The sequence below is a fragment of the Xenopus laevis genome, chromosome 9_10L, assembly GCF_017654675.1.
Source record: "Xenopus laevis strain J_2021 chromosome 9_10L, Xenopus_laevis_v10.1, whole genome shotgun sequence".
NCBI lineage: Eukaryota > Metazoa > Chordata > Amphibia > Anura > Pipidae > Xenopus > Xenopus laevis.
The window spans coordinates 36,565,488-36,586,356 of record NC_054387.1 but is presented as its reverse complement, the minus strand read 5'-3'; the positions used below and the strand labels follow the sequence as shown (position 1 = coordinate 36,586,356).

Below are 20,869 nucleotides of genomic sequence, written 5' to 3'. Positions count from 1 at the left end.
ATTAGAGAATACACTAGCACTCCCTTACTCAGCGGAAGCACTGTTCTGGATGCCTCCGACCAAGCGCCCACTCATATCAAGTACCAGTTTACAGCATACTCTAGGGTTATGGGACCAGAATACCACATTATATAAAATAGTCTCCCCTCATAATCCAGTTGCTCCAATTACTCAAACCCCATCTTTCCTCCCTGGGATAAAGGCCCTTTATTTCAGCTGGTGGTCTGCAAATCAGTTATCCAGAGTGTGTAATCTTCTTACACTAAGAGGCCCCCTCTCAATGTCTTATCTGAAAGAGAATTTTGACATCCTGGACTCTTTGAAATCTTTAGGGCCACTCAACTCCTACACTGGGTTAAGCAATGTTGGTCTACTAGGAACCCGAAGCCCCTGCTCAAACTTACTTTGAGAGATGGTGTACAAACAATTCTGCCACCCCAAAAGCCGTCTCTTTACTATATCGAAATATGGTCTCTCCAGCTAATCTCACGGATCTTAACTATATTAAAGCTTGGCAAAAAGAATTGGGGATCTCTTTAACAGAGGAAGACTGGGTAAAGGCATGGGACAACTTAAAACATTGCTCAATGAATACCATTATCTCTGAAGCGGGGTATAAAGTCCTCTTCAGATGGTACCTGACGCCTGTGAGATTGGCTAGGATACACCATGTCCCACAAGATAACTGCTTCCGGGGTTGCTCATCCTCAGGTACCATGGTACACATATGTTGGTCATGCCCAAGAGTGATAAGATTTTGAACTCAATCATATTTGGTGTACAATATGATTTTTTCTATTTTGTAACTTAACTTAGAAAAGACCCCTTCTGAAGCCCTATTGGGAGTCCCCCCTAAAAGAGTTCCTAAACTGAAGCTAAAATTATTGAACCATATTTTCCTAGCCGCTGGGCCAGGGGTAGGCAACCCGCGGCTCCAGAGCCACATGGATCTGTTTCCAAAGCTGACGGGTAACCTCAACTGAATACCCAGCGCTGTTAACTACTGCTTACTCTCTATTGGGGCATACCTCTGTTGAAAATACTATGTAACCAAGTGAAAAACAATTACTCAAGTATGGTTGAATTGTGTAACTTTTTATTATTTCCATTGTATAACTATAAACAATGCAATTTCTCAAACAATGTCATTTTCTATGATAGTTCAATTCTTGAAGATTTTCATAAATAAAACATTTAAAAAAAAAAAAACATAAGAAACAGCCCAAATGCTATGAAGTCCCATTTATATTTTAATGAGATACTATGAGAAAGTAATGCTTAGCCACTACTTACATTTGGGAGCCTAGCTCAACTAGTCTATATAGTCAACTATTGTTTTATATAGTAGTAGGAAGAACTGAATGGTTTTTGGTCCTTACCAAGGTGGATATTGCTAGGCAGTAACCACATTTATAGGCAGGCACACCTTTACATCGAAAAATTTAGACTGTAATTAAACTGTAAAGTGATTCAGCAAATCGCTTCCCTATCTCCTGCATTTCAATGTTATTTCGCAAGGCATATTCTTCATTGAGGCCCAAGCAGTTAGTGAGTTTCTTATAAGCAGATTTTTTTCAAAATTCAGGTTTTCAAAATAATTTTTTTAATGAAAAAAAGTGAAGAAACAACTCAAATGCAGTGAAGTCCCATTCACCCCTTTATTTGCAACGAGCCTGCTAAATTTTGAATCAAAAATCTCATTGATTTTTTTTAATCTAAGTGCTTTGCACTTAAGAGTTTCCAGAATCTCGTATATTCGAGACTCCGGAAACTCAAATTAAAATCAGCAAATTTATAAAAATTCATGTTCAAATGTAATATACAGTATCTGCACTTAGGTGTATGTTAATGGGATACTATGTAAATGAGATACTATGAGAAACTAATGCTTGAACGCTACTTACATTTAGGAGCCTAGCTCTACTAGTCTATATAGTCAACTATTGCTTTATAAAGTGGTAGAAAGAACTGAATGGTATTTGGTCCTGACCAAGGTGGATATTGCTAGGCAGTAACCACATTGATTGGCAGGCATGCCTTTACACCAGTAAATTTGTCAGAGGAGCAGTTAACTATGATTCTTCTTGGACCAGTTCGATATGGAATCAACTCAACTTGGGTTCTTATTTTTTCATGGGCTTTTAAGTCTGGTAATCTGAAAAAAAAAAAAACATATAATGGTAAGAATTGCCCATTCCCTGAATTTATGGCTTTCTAATACAAACATATATTACCAATTTCAAGGTTAACTTGGTCAACTAAAGATCATCCTGGATTTGGAAACACGTTAAAAATTAACCACCTTACTGGGAATAAAACATTGACTTATGCAGCAGATGAAAACACACAGGGAAATATTTATTATACTGTGTAAAAAATAGCAGGATAATACACCACACATTGCCAAGTAAATTTTTTATGCATTTTTTCATAGAGTGAATTCTGCTGGAAGCAATGTAAAGCAAAGGTAAGAAATCTGTGTCAAGGCTTTACGGCTCAGATGGAGGAGCCCGGACCAAGGAGGAAGCACTACATAACAAAGTCCAGTTGATGGTAGCCAAAGGGGTTAAGAATAAGTGTAGTTGGAAATTCAGGCAAACGTTCAGAAGGCAGGCAGCAAGGATCATAGTCAGGAACAAAGCAGAAGGACAAAAGTCCAGTAATCAGCATTTCAAGAATTATACCCACCCAGGAACATTTGCATGGTGACCTATAATCAGACATTGAACCTGTGACATCTGCTTCTATTTATTTAGAATTTTCATGCCAGAAGCTCAATGACATCATGCATCTGTGCTCTGGCGTCAATGTGCCGGAGCTGCAACCTAAGTGCATGGGTGCCGCCATCTTGAATGCAGTGCCAAAGTGGACGGGAGCACTGTCGGGCGTTCCTGACACTCTGGTGTGTTCACTAGTAAAATTACACACACTTTTACACAGCTTTTTTACACTTCCTGTGAATTTTGGTTTACACAGCATAATAAATATGACCCACAGAGATCTTTTACCTGTTAGCCACTTATTGTGGACTACACAGGAATATACCAAGATAAGGAACCTCTATAATATCAATATGTTCTTATTCTGTAGTGTTTCAAAAAAGCTTAATGGGCTGAGTAGTTGAGGTAGCAGGAAGACAAATACAGCCGTAACCAGTTTATTTTCAATTGACACAATACATATGTATTTATTTCAACAGGAAAAATCATGTGGCAGTGTGTGCCAGATGTGCTCTAATTGAAGGTGGACAACTTTGGATCCATCTGTAATTCTATCTGGTCTCTCCAGTATTTTACTGTCTGACAATGGTAAACCTTATATTAAAAAAAAAAAAATTATATATATATATATATATATATATATATATATATATATATATATATATATATATATATATATATATATATATATATATATTTATATATATATAGTATATATGAAAATATATATAAAATATAAACACCATCATTGAAATAATTCTTAACAAATTTTATATACTTACAAGATCTTACGTTGATGCTTTATAAGGCCACTGCCCTCAATGACCATAAAACAGTTTGTAACACCTTCTGGGAGTGGATTGTTGAGGACAACATCTACAGTGACTTTTTTGTTTAATGTTGCTTGTTCTGAGGCCTAAACATGTTTAACAAGAGCAAAAAGGTATCAGGAATGCTTTATTCCATTACTTTTAACATAGCAAAAATACATTTGAATTTGACTTAAAAAAATTAAGATGGATAACTTGAAGAACAATTATGATTTGAAGATTGTACAGAATGATTGGAACCTAGGTGTTGGATCTCCATACCTTTGCTTAAATCTATGGGAGATGGCCTTCCTGTATTTTAGAGCTTTCTGGATAATGGGTTTCTGGATAAGCAAGCCACCATTGGATCAAGATGCAGGTTATAAGATTTGTTATTAGTGGCACAAACAGCCCTTGATGATGATTATTATTATTATTATTATTAACACTATTAAAAAAGCACCAACATATTCCAAAGCGCTGTACAATAAATGGGCGTATACTTTAAACATATAGATTACATACAAACATACAACCAACAAACAATACAAGAGGTAAATATGGGCCAGTGACGCAAGTTACATAAATAAACTGACTAAAAAAAGGACATTCATCAATAAAAATAGACAAACATGGTGAGGAAATCTATTTGTCTAAATCTATTTGTCTAAATCTGTTTGCCTATTATTTTTATAAAAAAAAAAAGTGTTTAGTTTTTTGAGCTAAAGAGGGCAAACATGGAGACTGAAGATACTGGGTCATTTATAGGGATGGGCGAATTTGACCCGTTTCGTTAAAAATTTGCTGCCGGCGAAATGTTGCCGACGCCCAGTAAAGTCTATGGGCGTCAAAATTTTTTTGACCCACGTCTTTTTTTTTTGACGCACAATGCCATGCAAGTCTATGGGTGTCATTCCAGTGGCGAAACAAGGCGAAAAAATTCACCTATCCCTTGTCATTTATAAAGTTTGCAAAGAGCATATTTATTCGCAAATGGATGTATTGCCAATGGTTTTCCCTGAACGCTAAAATATTGCACCGCTGTGCCCGTCTTTCTAGTTTTGCATTGAGAATTCGCATTCGTATTGAGAATAAAATTTCACAAATGGCTCTCAAATGCGACGTGCGTGTTTGTTGAAAAGTTGCGTGATGTGCCCACTGTGCGAGGTTGTTGTGTGCGAAAATAGCATTGACAGTAACTTAAATTCACAATTTGCAAAACTGTTTTGCAATATTTTCTCCAACACCAAAGTTGTGGCGTAATTCAAACGCAGAGTGTGCCCATAATATTCAGAATTTGTAAAATATGCCATATTTGCAGTATGAAAAAAAAAATTCTGTTTGCACACTCTTATTCAACTTTATAAATATAACCATGTGCAGGGCAAATATATTCACTGTGCGAACCAATCTGCCCTGCACAAAGTTTATAAGTGAGCTCCACTATGTTTCTTTCTTACAAGGTAGATAATTAGATCACCAATATACAATACAATCCCTTTTCTCTTTGTTGTGACTGTTTTGTTAGCAGAAGGCCATTATGCAGGAGGTTCATCTGTGAGCTGGTAATCCACTTCTCAAGAACCAAACATGAAGTAGTTTCAATTTCCCTGTTGGGGGGGGGGGCAATAGGCACAGGGTATGTACAGAAGCTCTATTCAGTAAGTGCATGTTGAACAAGGGGCATCCTGAACCTCCAAGAGAAAATCTGATATAATGGAAGAATAGTGAGTGATGAGGATGTGGACTCCTGGTTATATGAAAACGTTACCTTCAATTCAAGAGGTGGTCGTTTCAAATTGATAGTCTTATCAACCAAAAAACATCCTCCATTTTCCTCATGACACACAGCCACAATTCGGATCATGTTGTCAGTAGTTATGGTATCTTTATACTGTGTATACAGTATTTTCAGAGATATAGCCTTTTCTGAAATCACAAGGACAGTATGATGAGCAGTTATGGTTTTAAAAAGAACACACTTTGCATGGCATAAGACATGAAACAGGGACACTAAGTTTGAGAGTTCATTAGGTATTTAGCCCACCATACGTAACGAACGTTCAATTCTTTAAACATTTTCCAAGATTACAGAATCCAAATACATCAATTGAAACTTGTTTGCTTACCTTCATTGCCAGCCAAGTAGACAGCCTGAGAATTCTTCAGTATTTCTTTGAACGGAGTTCTGTTATAGACAATTGAAGTAGCAGTCCAATTCAGCTTGACATTTCTGTTGCCAGAGGAGCCATTTTTCAAATTCAGTATGATGGTGATATCTTCGCCAAATTGCGGCTGTGCGATCAGCTCGAAAGTGCAACTGATTGCACATTTTGGAGCACGGGCTGCCGTTTTCACTGATGATGCCGCACTTAAAGCTATTATTCCAGTGCTTGATTCCGCTAACTGTCTCTGTGCTTTAAAATATACGTCTCTTTCCTCACTAGAACCTTTCAGTTAAACAGAAAGAATTTTCTCTTGATGTTGCACACCAGAATTTCCTAGCAATCATCAGTTACATATTTATATATATTATATAAGAATGATAAATGTAAAGATCTACATGAGTAAAAAAATCCCCTACTTATTTAAAAAAATGTTTTTACTTGTGAAGTATTTAAAAATTTTCAACTACTACTACTACTACTTGCAAAAGAATTTTTTTATTGCAAGAATAAGATGGGAAACATGGGATGCAAAAGAGTTTCATGAATGTTACTAAACAATTTCCTTTGTTTTCAGCCAAACTAAATGTTTAAGTGATGTAACCGGACAGTACTATTGGAAGAGACCTTTTTTTCAGAGCACTTTTTAGGATTTTGCTTATTCCTGAATATGGAAATTAAGATTTAGATTTGATTTCAAAATCAATCAAAAAGAAATATGGATTCAGCGTAAGCCTGCTTATGGAAGAATCTCCCTCAAGATATACAGCTATGCCTCATGTACCCAGCTAACATTATTATACTGCATATACTCTACAAGCTCCTGTGAAATATTCTGTGATGCATTTAAATGTATAAGGTCTGGTCATATGCCCACTTGCCTTCACACATACAGTACCTACAACAGGAGCATGTATAAAAAGATAACATGTCCCCAACTCTAAAATATAAAAATATAATAAGGACATATTTGAGCACCATGACCTATAAAATAAATGATCAATGAACTCTAATATATATACACATATATTTCCAATAGCATTTTATTTATGCATCAAACGCCTGAGCAAAAAAAAAAAAAAAAAATCTGAAGCAGATTAAGAACTATCGGTAAACCCAAGGATATATTTCCTCCTCTGCTATTAGACCAGTATCATATTGCACCCTAGTGGAAAGTATTGCAGCTACATAAAATATATTCTTAGGCAGTGGTCCCCAAACTGTTCAGTCTGAAGGCAAATTAGGGTATGGGTTTAGTGTGTGCTCTTCTAGATACAGCGGAAAGCCCAGCCTGAAGGTCAGTAATATTTGGGTTGAACATGTATTTGATGTTATATATTTGGAACTATGGCTAAATGACTGATACATCAGCATTTTTCTATCTTTATCATTAAGTGAAGGGGGCCCTAAACAAATGATGTTACTTCAAGGACCCCTTGAAGGACCATCATTTGGTTAAGGCCCCCTTCACTTAGGGGGGGGGGGTTAAAACTTAAATTTATCTCATTATTTTAAAAATAAAATTTCAACCTAACTCCCAACCACAATTTGACTTAATTTAGTAAAAAATCTGAACGTAAATTGCACGTACGGGAAAAAGTCTCGACAAAATCGTGCAATTTGAATCATACAACTTTTTCAAATTGTTGCCAGAAAACCCCACATTTTTGGGATTTTTGAACAAAAACCAACAACAAGCTGCCCAAAATCCTCAAAGATCATGAAGGCAAGAAACATCTTCTAATTGTAAAACGGACATCTGCCATTGACTTCTACATGAAGTTTTAGCTGGAGTATTTTGGATTTGGATTTTCAGCTTTGGAGCATACAAATTTCAAGGATTTCTTTTCCTCTAAATATTTGGATTTTTCCCTTAAAAACTAGACCAGAAAAAAATTTGAGGGTTAATAAATAGGCCCCTGACATTAAAGAAACCGATATATAGAAAAACTAAGAAATTAAGTGCACTACTAATATTGAGGGAGGATTGAGAATACTAGTGCTGTTATGGGAGATTCTTCCTTGGATATCTAAAGTGTCACCTGATTATATTGGGTGCTGTTCCACCTTTTGTGTAAATGGATGATGGCTGAATTAAATGTGGTTCCACAAAAGTAGTGACTTAAAATCAAAAAGGTTAACTAATATTTTCCATAAGAGATAATTTCTCTGTTGCACGAGGTCATTATTTTGCTAAATAATAACATACCTTCTGGATATTTGTAATCATTTGTTACATCTTCACGGGAAGTAGAACCCACAGTCTTGGTGCTGATGGTTTGGCCCACAGATGTAGTATCAGTGTGAACAAGTACAGTCCTTCCATCTTTGTACTTGATATATTTTTTTTTATCAGCATTTACTTCCGAAAATAAAAATGCACCATCAAAGTTCAGGTTGACATCTCCCAGTTTGACAGCTCTTTGTGAAGTAGGTCCAAGGCAATAGCTGCCTAATACAACAAGAAACAACATTTAACAGTGTTACTGTCATTGTTTTGCCCTACTGTTGCCATTTTGTTTTGCTTTACCAGCTATTCCCAACTTTTCCTATCTACAAGTGCTTAATGTGCTTAATAAGTCCAGGACAGTCATCTTCTTACCTCCACTTAGTTCTTGTGGGGTTGAATCTAGAATCTGCCATCCATCATAGGTTGACCCAAGATCTCTTCTAGCAAACCATACTTCATCCCAAGCATGGAAGTTCCTACAAAAAGAATGATAAATGTCAGTTACTTTTTTTAAATTAATGATGACATTCTACTGGTGTGTTATTTACTACAATGTAAACATTTCAATAGGTCAGGTTATATAAGAAACTTTCCTTGCCCTGTGTTTAAATACTGCTTTGCCTGGCTATTGCTTGGGTATTTCTTAGTCTAAGAAGGGAAGAAAAGACCATAGTTTTTTCTTTTTTAGGCTTCAACTGAATGTGCTGAAGGGCTTGAGGCAAAAGCCCTCCATAAAGGTGGAGGAGCTTGGAACTGTAAGGTGAGCCTAGCACCTTTGTGGAAGTTGGGGAAAGGGACCTCATAAAGTTATAGCATTCCTTAGGAGTGTAAAGAAGCACTCCAATTTAATGGAAAATTGTATCTTGGTCCTTTTTCAGCTACAGAACCCTTTCCTTCACAATTTCTGCAAGCAATCATATGAGAAAGATGGACACATGTGGTAGTGCTTCTACCTGAAAGCAGCAGGAGTTTGAAAGTCTTCCATTTGATTTCCTCTTTAAATAAAGTTTATCTGGGGACTGGTCCAATTGATCTCTTTCAGTAAGAAATGAATATGGAAATGCAAACTCAAAAGGTTTCAGGTGGGGTGATCAGGGGAGTTTTTACCATGAGGCAAGGTAAGCACCTCAGACGGCAGCTCCCCAGAACTTTAACTCTGTGCTAGTGATGTGCCCCCGCACGGACCCCTGTTGGCAATCTTAAGATAAGTGTGACGGGCAGGGAGGGCAGCATTGTGAACACCGCCATAAGCGACGTTGCAGCTGGAAACACATCTGGGGGTGATGTTCATCTACCTCTAGGTCAACTAACAGGCAGGTTTCACTTCACTTTTTTTCAATATTAACTTATCTTATCAATCGTTCCCTTAAGGAAGGTTGCATTTTCTCTTTAACTCACTATGAACTTCTCTTACCATACACTATCAGGGGATTTGATGCTGATTCCATCTTCATCATAATACTCTTCTATTACCAGGTTCCTGTTTGTGTCATGAGCCGACTCAATGTTTGTAATCACACGGGCAGGTAACCCCAGGCACCTCAGTACTTGATTAGAAGAACAACAAAAGAATACAGTATATACACTCTCATCAAGGTACATTCAATTTGCTAACAAATGACATTTCACATAATGTTTATTTTTAATTAGCCTGTGTAAAATGATAATATATATACTTAAAAAAAAATGTTCATCTGCCTTGAGCTACATTGCTGATTATATATCTTAGCCTATACATTTATTAGGGGAATCTCAAAGCTAAACTGCATTCCTAAGTGTACTTAAAACCAACTTTTTCTCATATTTGCATCATTACTTTAAGTGCTGTTTTGTCCTTGCATGGTCTATGCACCAATGCACAGCACAATACTGTATATCACAGCACTGATTTTAATGGAAAACTGTGTTATAATGATCTGTTCAGATTTGATGTGGTGAGCCTTCTAAGCCAAAGGTCTTAATAAAGATCTCTATACAAGTTTACTGAAATTTGACAAAGTTATTTTTAACAAAATCGGACCCAAGTGCATCTTGGCTTGCCCACCCTGAATACCACTTTTTCAACAGGCCACCTCCGATAGCACTCCATGCACCCACTGCTTCGGAAGATTATTATTTCAGTGGGTGGGGAAAAGATGAGATTCAGGTGCAAGTTACTCATAGAAGGTTACTTGGCTGTTACTTATAGTTACTGATTGATGGGGTTAAATTAGAGCAGTGATGCCAAACCATGTTGCTCACCAACCCCTTGGATTTTGTTCCCAGTGGTCTCAATGTAGGTGCTTGTTTTTGAATTCTTGACTTGTAGGCAACTTTTGACAGCATAAAAAACAGGTGAACTGACAAACTGCCTCCTGTGGCTCATGGGTAAAAAAGGCTGGGGACCCCTGAATTAGAGTGACTCCTATAAATGTGGGTGACTTGATTTATCAGATTAAATCTTCCTTGTGTGGGTTATGCCCATCCCTGGCCACTGCCTTCTCCAATGTCACTAAGTTAAGTTTAGAAAGTTTAAAAAGTCAAAAAACCTCTACACTGACCTGTACAGAGTACTCCAGCAAACACCCAGCACTGTCCATATTTGACAGGTCCACTTTGACTCCATCTACGCAGAATTGTGCCACTTCCACCCCAAGAGGTAGGGGTTTCTCCTCCTGTGAAATCTCCAGTCCAGTTTCCCACTACAACACCATTGTCATCATTACTATTGACCTAAAGAAAATAATCTAATCTCAGTCTTTGTTTAACCAACACATCTGGATATTTTTTAAAAAAAAATTAATTGACAAGCAGATCCTTACCATAGCGCTTAAAACTCTTCCCACATAAATAGGGTCCCATCTTTTGGATAAAGCTGTAACTGGGTCTCTTCTGTATTCTGTACTTCTGTCCAGCAATAGAAGGCAAATGTCCACAATACCCTCCTCAAACTTAAATAAAATATACAGAGCAATGACTTCAATACTGACTGTATAAGGGTAAGTACAAACAACACAAATGTTACAACAGTTTTTCTATTATGCAGTCTATGCCTATGATTGTCATGTCTTCCAAACTAATCATTATTCTTTGATGCACTTGAACCAGACACTATTGGGGTAATAAATGTAATGAAGGTCTTATGGTTGCCCACATATAGTAGTCCCTAGCAACCAATCACGTTTGTTTTCCATCAGTTGACCAGTAAATGCTTCCTGCTGATTTGTTGCTATGGGTTACTAGACAATAAGCAAACTTAAAGGGATTATGTCATGATTTTTACATTGTAGTTTCTATTACTAAATAACACTGTGAACATTGCAAATAATTCATTCTACAATTTAAAATTATTCTTGAACCAATATATTGTTTTTTAGTTGTAATATTTTTTAAGTTGTAGAATTGTGTAGGCAGCCATCTCAGGTAACTGTGCCTGATCCTATGCTTTATCCTGTGCTTCAGAAAGAGCCAGCCCTTTACAATGGAACTGCTTTTGAATAAGCTATTGTTTCTCCAACTCAGTGTAACTGGAGGAGTGGCGGTAGGGCTTCGGTGTTTTACTATTGAGTGTTATTTGTCTACTACTAGGTGTGGCATGAGAGCATTTCTATCAATGTACTGTAGGTTCAGGGAGCTGTTATCTGGTTATCTTCCTATTGCTCTACTTAGGATGCTGTGGTGGATAGGGAGGAAAGTCATATCAATGATAGCAGTAAAGAGTGACTGAAGTTAACTAAAGCACAAGTCACATGGCTGAGGGCACCTGGGAAACTAAGGACCCACATCAAATTTCAAAAGCAAATATTAAAAAAATATGTTTGCTTTTTTATAAAAATAGGTTTCAATGCAGGATTCTGCTAGAGGAGTGCTATTAACTGTAGTAGTATTAAATGTAGTAGTTAGTTTTTACTGGTCATCTGTTTATAAGCAAATATTTTATTCATTGCATATGGAGTAAATACACAGTATTCTAGTAAATATGTGACTTATATGTGATATGTGATATGAGAGTTCATATCAAACCAGGATATTTAAATTCCAGCAAAGTGCAAATTGCTGCATACATCTCTTGTATCCAAACAGCACTATACCTGTCCATAATCCCATGTCATTCTCCCAGAAGAAAGGAATATAAACCCAGTTTCATTTAGGACATATTCTCTCCTGTGTGCATCATTTTCCATGTACACCTCATCACCTGAAAAAACCCAAAAGTGCATTAGACAAACAGTAAAGAACATAATTTAAAGAGCAATTAAAACTTAAAATGATTAAGAGCTATGCTGACGAATTCATACGTTCTACTTTACTTGTAGCGTGGCAAGAATATTGTAAAGGGGCATTTATGTGTGAATTTCCAGACACAATTCTCCATACTTTTTATCCACAATGCACTGTTTTCCCCAGAATTTTAGCATCAGCGCAAACCCCAACAAATGCTATAGGTTTTGTCACCAATAGCATCCAATCGGCAGGAAACACGGCAGGAAACATTTAGTAGTCTACTGTTTAAAAGCAAACAGTTTTTTTTATTTAGAGAGGGCCTAAAACTTTACATGACATCCAGGCCAATAGATTCCATCATTCATATTTCAATGGTATTTTTTTTTAAGTTTCAGCATATTGACTGCAATGCATTAGGAAACATTATAATTTAATGCTATGGCAGCACAGTGTTATGTTATCAGCATTTCACATGTATTCACAATTGCTATAGGCAGAGAAAAGGTTATGCCAAGGGTGCCCAGATTTTACCAGTGTGCCTGGGGTCTATATTTAGTGATGCTTACCATGAAGGTATACCCCCTCAACAGCATAGTATGAGTTATGTTGCCAAACCATGGAAACTTTCACTTAACTACACTTAGGGGCACATTTACTTAGCTTGAGTGAAGGAATAGAATAAAAAAAACTTCGAATTTCGAAGTGTTTTTTTGGCTACTTCGACCTTCGACTACGACTTCGGATCGAACGATTCAAACAAAAAATCGTTCAAACTAAAAATCGTTAATGAACCCTCGATATTCGACCCTAAGTAAATGTGCCCCTTAATATTAGAAAATACAAAATCCACCTATGCCTTCAGCATTTTTTTCTAATAATGACCTGAATATTAGCAAAGAATGGGGCAAGAATATTAACGGAGCCGTTTGCACATAATCCTCTTAAGATCTACTAGTCAGTAGACAAGAATTGATTGGTAGATCACAATCTACTTTCTTGGTAGGACTGCCTTTGGCAAAATATTTACTTTTATGCAAATGACAACTATCGGATTCCTGGAAAAACAAGATTTTTTTAGTACCTGATGCCCAAGGGTTAAACAGAACAATGAAGTTTCCTACAGGAAAAGAACTGGTGCTGCCTGCTGTCAGCTGTGCAGTCATTTGGTAACGTCCAATAACAGCATTGACTGGAATATTGATGATAACTTGCAGTGTTCCACCACTGGTTGATCCACGGGTTGCACTCCATGCTGTTGTTGTTCCAGAGCTGGAGACTTGCATCACTGCTTTTGTGTTGTTATCTTTTGTTGGATAGGGACCTGCCAAGAACAATTGCCAAGCAGATATAGATAAGTTCTACGGTATATACTCGAGTATAAGCCGACCCGAGTATAAGCCGAGGTACCTAAATTTACCTACGAAAACTGGGAAAACTTATTGACTCTAGTATAAGCCTAGACACAACTACAGCCCTGTCTCCCAGCAGCGCACATTCTGCCAAAGCGACCCCCCCATCGATCAACCGGACTTCTTTGCAAAGTTGATGGTGACAGAGAATTGCCAAACGGATTACTGTGTGCATTGTCCCACTGTCCCACTACCATGTGCAGAGGGTGCTGTGTGATATTGCCATCACTGTTAATCTTTCGTATAACCAACAGAGGGACGCTGTGTGATATTGCCATCACTGTTAATCCTTCATATAACCAACAGATGGCGCACTGTTATTCTTTTATATAACCAACAGAGGGTGCTGTGTGATATTGCAGTCACTGTTATTCTTTAATATAACCAACAGAGGGCGCTGTGTGATATTGCAGTCACTGTTATTCTTTCATATAACCAACAGAGGGCGCACTGTTATTCTTTCATATAACCAACAGAGGGCGCTGTGTGATATTGCAGTCACTGTTAATCTTTCATATAACCAACAGAGGGCGCACTGTTATTCTTTCATATAACCAACAGATGGCACTGTGTGATTTTGCAGTCACTGTTATTCTTTCATATAACCAACAGAGGGCGCACTGTTATTCTTTAATATAACCAACAGAGGGCATTGTGGGATATTGCAGTCTCTCCCCAAGTGAAGTGTTGGTATAGGAATGATTAAAAGTGACTGCAATCTCAGCTACTGCCCGCTGACCCGAGTATAAGCCGAGGTAGACTTTTTCAGCACATTTTGGATGCTGAAAAACTCGGCTTATACTCGAGTATATACGGTAATTCTTCCAAGATATTATAACTTCCTTGGCTACTGGGCTCCCAACTACATCTTTACTCAGTGCCACAAGAAGAATATAATTTGTTGACATACAATTGAGGAGCAAATGATGTACTGGTCTGTGCTCTGAGAGGATTTATTTTGAGACAATTGAGACTTATGTCTTCTATGATAAGGCCCTGATGATACACATACAGTAAGTCAATATTGTCATTTCAATTTCTTTGTCCCAGTAGGAATTCTGCATATGACGGCAGGTATATAGCACCCAGAGGTATTGGCTCCTTTAAATCTCCAGGGTAAGACAGGCTAGGACCCTGGAGCATGGTTGGAAAGTACTCTGGCCAATTAGTCCACAGGTAGGACTGTTTAAGGGGTAGCCTCTTTGAGTTGAGGGAGTTCAGTAAGCTTAGAGAAACTGTAAAAAAAAAATCTGTGTTTGGAAAGCAATACTGCCTTGTGAAAGCAGAGAGGACTTTTGTTTTGAGTTCTTTGAAAACTCCAATCTGGTGAGACACTGATTTATTGTTATATCACCTTTATGCATGGAACTAGTGCTTTGTTTATTTTTCTGCTGTGAATATAAACCAACCAATTTTGTTGCCAACCTGAGCTTCCCACCTCATCTGTGGAACTGTTTTGCCTGACCCCTATCCGCTGCTATGAGCAATTCCCCTACAATTTAGGGGAAAAAAACTTTTGTACTGGGATGGATCTGTTTTGAAAAATGATTTCCCTTAGTAGGTGTTAGACTTCTGGGGTCAATGTTACCCAGTAATATGGAAGCCTGGGCAATGAAAAAAAAAAAAGGTAACATAAGTAAGTAGTAGAAGCACCAAAGACATAATTTACTAATTGCAGGGAGGGTGCAAAGTATTCATAATTTAACATGTTTCTTAAACTTTGCTCCCTGCTCTACAGTAGAATTGCTGCAGGAGCTAGAAGGCCTAAAAGTTAGGAAGCACTGGTAGACCCCTATGGCAGACGGTAAGGACTGAGCTGCCTTATGTCCACCAACACTGCCCTAACACCAGATTTTGTTCTGACACAAGATTCAGAGTACAGACAGACCCTGGGCAGAAGTGATCTCTGAATGAGCACTAGAAAAGTTAATCTTTGCCCTTGTCAGGGTACCTGTGCGGCGGGGTCGTCCACCGGCGAGGACGCCCGCCACACGTCCTCCTCTCTAGCCTCCGGCGCGCCTCCTGGAGATTTAAAGGCGCAGGCGTGCTGACGTCATACGTCAGCGCGCAAAGGCGCGAAATTCAAATAGTATTTAAAGCCCAGGGTGGCTGCTTGTAATTTGCCCGTGATAGGATTGTATTCTTGGTGCTCCTGAGCCTTGTGCTATTATCTGATTCTGTCTATTCTTGTAACGATTCTTGTTATCTGCCTGCCTCGACCCAGCCTGTCTGACGATTCTGTTGGCTGTTCCATTTGTACCGTGACCTTCGGCCCGAAAGACTCTGCTACCTGCCGTGCCCCTCTGCTAGCCAGAAAATCTTGCCTTGTACCCCTCGTTAAGTCCAGGTGGCACCCAAGTAAGCTGAGGGCTCCTCCCGAAGCCCAACGGTGGTCACACTACTGGTGAAGCCGAGCCGAGACCAGGGTACTTGGCATCTGTTCTGGTATTGGGTGCCGGCCGTGACAGCCCTTCTGTCAAGGGTATAAGTGATTGACCCCTCAAGCTTCACAGCTTAAGAGAGACTAAACTGTGAGTTCATGGATACTGAACCTCACCCAACCAACATTTGGGGAAGAATAAAATACCTCAAAATCTTCCTTGTTTAAAGGACATGGCAATCCCCGATAAAGAACCCCTTATTAGCCAATGTGTTAATTTACCATTCCCTAATTAGGGTTAATTAATTAGGGTTAATTAATTAAACTGGGGTTGGGTTGTCAGGGGAATACCAAGGAAATTGGAATTTAACCCTAATTAGGGAATGGTAATTTAACACATTAGATAATAAGTAGTTCTTTATCTCTATAACTTATAAATCCAATTGGCACTGACACAAGTCAGATCCTGGATTTAATCATGAGTTTTGAAGTGGTTATTGCAGGTGAATCTAAATCACACCAAAGCCCCAATAAAGATAATGTTTTATAAGAGAAGCAAAAGTAAACAATAAGGCATCATTCTCCAGCCGCACAGCCATCCTCTTAAAAAAATTGGGAAGCCATACAATGTACAATATTTCCCACAATTCCACATTCTCCAGAAAGATTGTGAGCCTGTACACTAAAACATGATTCAAGAGTTGCACCATGTGGATCCCTTCACTTGTCTAGCAGTTGAAGGTACAGCTTGTGCATGCACTGAAGCAACATCATTGCACTAAATACTGTATGGTGGCTTGCATAAAGAAGTGCTTGCAAGTTTTAATTTTCAGATTAGCAATAAAGTAAGATCTCATGTTAAAAAAAAACCCATAGCATTTCAGATGGGAAAAAGAGAAGCAACAAATTGGTGAAGTCTTGTTGGGGGGGGAGGGTTGCACTGTGCTTTAAAGAGGAATGTCATTGCTATACACATAAACCCAGGAAAACTCCAATAAATAGGTCAAATACAAAAGATTAAACTCAAATCCATATTTAGAAATATGTTGAATAAAAAAATTAACTTAAACAGTGCAAGAAATTTTTGCTTGGCCCGAGACATGAATAGGGGATGCAGTATGGTCACTATTACCTGTCTCCACAATTAAGTCCAGACGGTCTCCATCTGCTAACGCTCGACTGAAATCCAGTTCAATTGCAAAGGTCTGAGCTCTTCTCACAATGAGGGTTTCCGTGATGAAGTCACTGGTATTGTGGGCCGCTGCATTTCGTTTTTGCTGAAGATCTGCGCTTCTCAACTGAAGAGCTTAAAAATATACACAAAAAAATTATCTTTGTATAATGATTTTGTTTGATATATTCCCCATAGCTGGGTACACCTTTTAACTGAAAATAACCTCTACCAAGCCTCATTTATAAAGAGAGGAGGGCCTGCAAACCTGTTACAATTTGGGCACCCAAAAAACGTCAAAAGTGGTATATAAAGTTATCATCAGCCAAAAGCAACCTGTTTTCTGAGACTAAGCCTGTATACAATAACTAGGTGCAAAAGTAATATCAATTGTGATTAATAGAAAGTGTATTTTATTGACATAATCTAGCAATCTATAACTGTGTAACGACGGCTGAGGCTCCAGTCCTGTTATTCAAGGGGCCAAGGTGCAATAACCATATAAGCTACTCGGGAACTAATACTAATTTCTCTGCATGTCTGGGATTAGAATGTATGGTGTTAACTATGCCTACACATTATACAGGTATGGGAACCCTTATCTGCAAACCCATTATCCAGAAAGATCTGAATCATGGGAAGGTAATCTCGCATAGACTCCAGCCACAGCTAGCCAGACTCTACCCCTCCCATTCAGTACAATAATGCACACACATGCCAGCAGACTCACACAACCACAAACAGATTGTGTACATTTAGCCCCTCACTCCCATACTGAGCATTTTCTCTCTGCCAGAGAGAACTGTATTTTTATTAGGAGGGAGACAGAGAATTAAGTTAAAAACCTTTATGGGGACCTGGAACATGAGTGCACTCCCGTCTGCCATGTTGTGCAAACACTGGAATAACTGAATGCATCATGGGTGTAACAAGCGGAGTGGCATCTGATCTTACCAGCAATGTAACTTGCCAGTAAATATTTAATACTGTTCCTGGCTTAAGGTGATATTTTACTAGCAAGGCCCATGAAATACCTGATAATCCAGCTGTGTCCGAGGCACATGCTTCTACTGACTAACCCTTGTTCCAGCCCTGTGTGGAAATCACTACAGTCTGCTTATAAAAATTAAGCAAGTTTTGGCAACATTTCACAATAAAAGTTAACAAGCGCTTACAAATACAATGATATGTATTTTGCAGAATGCTTGGGACGAGAAGTATTTTTGTGCACTGGGATCCTCTGATGCCAGATTTAAAAAACTAAAGTGGAGTATATGGTGCAGCAGGTATTGTTTTTTCTGTTCCCTGGTACAAGTATTAGCCCTACAGTTCAGAGAAAAAAATATTATTTTTAGTTTTCCACCAGGAAAAATACAAAGTGGGTTCATTTTGTCCCTACAAATTAGTGTGAGCGGACGCACACCCACGACACCCTCCTGTAGAGTCGCCTGGTGCTTGGTAATGGAAGTTTCGGCAGCTTCCTATTCAATGTACAAGAAGAAAATTACCAGCACCCACGGTCTTAATTTGCAGGAAAACCTTGCTTTATTTCAGTGCGGTGATGCAACGTTTCGGGGCCAAGCCCCTTTATCAAGCATTATTTTGTCCCTGCCACAGTTATTGGTTTTAGTGAGCATAGAACACAAAGGGGCAAATTCACTAAAGGGCAGATCTTCACCAGCGACCGCTTCTCCTCACTCCACACCACTTTGCCAGGCACAAATTCATTACCATTGTGATAATTCACTAAAATGCAAAGTTGCGATTCTGCAGCCGAACGCTGGTGAATGTTCTTTAGTTACTTCGGCTGGACGAGCATTTCATAGCGAAATTTCGCTATCGTTCATTTCTGCCTAGTGAAACTTCGCTAGCACTCTTGTGCTTAAGTTATTTTGAATAAGGGGGCACCTTAAAGTCGTATGGACGTCTTTAATAGTAATGTTGGTGCAAATGTTTGAAGTGGCCACTTTTTAAAACAAACAAGACAGAAGAGATCCTCTAATGCCATATGTGTTTGTTAAAAAAAAATTTGTTCACACATAAGGCTTTAATTGTATGGCAATCCTGCTTTAAAAAAAGAAAAGTCACCAGCGTTTTTTACAATTTTAATACATTTACGGAATACAGGATATGAGAATGTAGCTTAGTTTTATCAGTTCGCCTGGTCTGAGGTAGCGAAGTAAACTCTGGTGAAAGCGGTAACGTTCAGCAAATTTAGCATCTTATTGAATTTGCAGAGTAACGACCGTTCGCCAGAGTAAAAATTCGCCTGGCGATTGGTTGTGAGCGAACGCTAGCTATTCTATCAATTTCCCAGCTGCCCCAAGTCATGTGACTTGTGCCTTCACTTTAGGAGAGAAATGCTTTCTGGCAGGCTGCTGTGAGGGGGGTGATATCACTCTAACTTGCAGTACAGCAGTAAAGAGTGATTGAAGTTTATCAGAGCACAAGTCACATGACCAGGGGCAGCTGGGAAATTGACAAAATGTCTAGCCCCATGTCAGATTTCAAAATTGAATATAAAAAAATCTGTTTGCTCTTTTTAAATTGGATTTCAGTGCAGAATTCTGCTGGAGCAGCACTATTAACTGATTCATTTTGAAAAAAATGTTTTTTCCCATGACAGTATCCCTTTAATTAAACATTAATCGGAAACAAATCACACTGAGCCAACCGATAGCCAAGTCTTCTGCCCATATCGGTTGGCTCGTCTCCTCACTCACCGAATATTGTACGAAAATATATTTTGTACAATATTATCGGTGAGCCTATGGCCACCTTAACAGAAATAAATCAGGGAGAGGAGATAAGACCACCCATGCATCCTCTCTAGTCAAAGCTAAGTGGAACAAATGTAAGCAAAGAGGTAGAACAATTAAAAAAATCTTCTCTAGGGCCACAGCAAGGAGATGTGGAATGTCACCATATTGTCCTATTTGAGTAGATGCACAATGTATTTTTGAATAAAGCATTAAATATTGTTAATTTTAAGATGGATGGAGGTATTATTGGAGGGGACTATACAATGCATCTTTTACTAAAAAAATGTTAGTGTCACTGGTCCTTTAAATCGGGTTTTTGGTGAAAATATAGCATGCCAGGTTTTAAGTGGGGAGCTTTTTATTCTTGCCCAAACCCCACCAAAAACACAAATGTTATATCTGTTTGGAAGCAACGCAGAACATGTGGATAAGTATATTAGGGTTAGGTTTTCCAGCTTCCCTAGAATAAAATACCAAACTTCCTATATTTTTATCTTTCCCCCTCATTAATAACATTGGCATCAAGCATCATTTTTTTACCTGCAAGGTACCAACTCAAACTACACTGCTGCCTTCACATATTACATATACTCATGTAATTGAGTGGGTGAGAAGATAACTGAGACAAAGGAAATAGAGCACATAAATAAACAATATAAACACATGAAATATGAAGCTCTAATAAGGATAAAAACACCATGGAAATATTAAAGCTGAATTCTACATTAATCACATATTAAAATTAGGTTTATAAGACCTAATACTTTTAATAAAATTTTGAATTATTTCACAAAAGAAGGACTTTTCTTTGCTTTGTGGTATCTGTTTGGGTCTGTAGCCTATAGCAGTTAATACAAGAGAAAATCCCATCTTGTTACAAAAAAAAAACGAGTCCAATGGCACAAGTACAAGCAGAATAAAATGATCCCTTCATTACTTACATTCCATGTTGCTTTCTTGACAGACAATAACACAGGCTGAGGTTCTTTAACATTTATATATCAACAGTTTGACCTTTCA

The 20,869-nt window shown here is 38.2% G+C and overlaps 1 protein-coding gene across 1 annotated transcript; it reads right to left on the bottom strand.

Moving 5' to 3' along the window:
• Nucleotides 1-1,079: 1,079 nt before the first annotated feature.
• tgm3l.6.L (transglutaminase 3 like, gene 6 L homeolog) lies at nucleotides 1,080-20,830 on the bottom strand. Its single transcript, XM_018235185.2, has 13 exons — nucleotides 20,791-20,830; nucleotides 17,049-17,222; nucleotides 13,209-13,448; nucleotides 11,995-12,101; nucleotides 10,726-10,854; nucleotides 10,465-10,636; nucleotides 9,339-9,471; nucleotides 8,297-8,400; nucleotides 7,904-8,146; nucleotides 5,659-5,979; nucleotides 5,301-5,458; nucleotides 3,503-3,636; nucleotides 1,080-2,155 (listed from the first exon to the last, which is right to left on the bottom strand). Exons 1-13 carry the CDS (start codon nucleotides 20,795-20,797, stop codon nucleotides 2,005-2,007), a joined length of 2,073 nt encoding a protein of 690 aa, XP_018090674.2. The 5' UTR covers nucleotides 20,798-20,830; the 3' UTR covers nucleotides 1,080-2,004.
• Between the last annotated feature and the right edge of the window lie 39 nt (nucleotides 20,831-20,869).

Coding starts and splice junctions, on each gene's coding strand:
- tgm3l.6.L (XM_018235185.2), bottom strand. Junction 9,472..10,464: donor TGCTGGAGTACTCTGTACAG/GTCAGTGTAGAG, acceptor CTTCTAATCAAG/TACTGAGGTGCCTGGGGTTA. Junction 2,156..3,502: donor AAGCATCAACGTAAGATCTT/GTAAGTATATAA, acceptor TTTTTTTTTCAG/ATTACCAGACTTAAAAGCCC.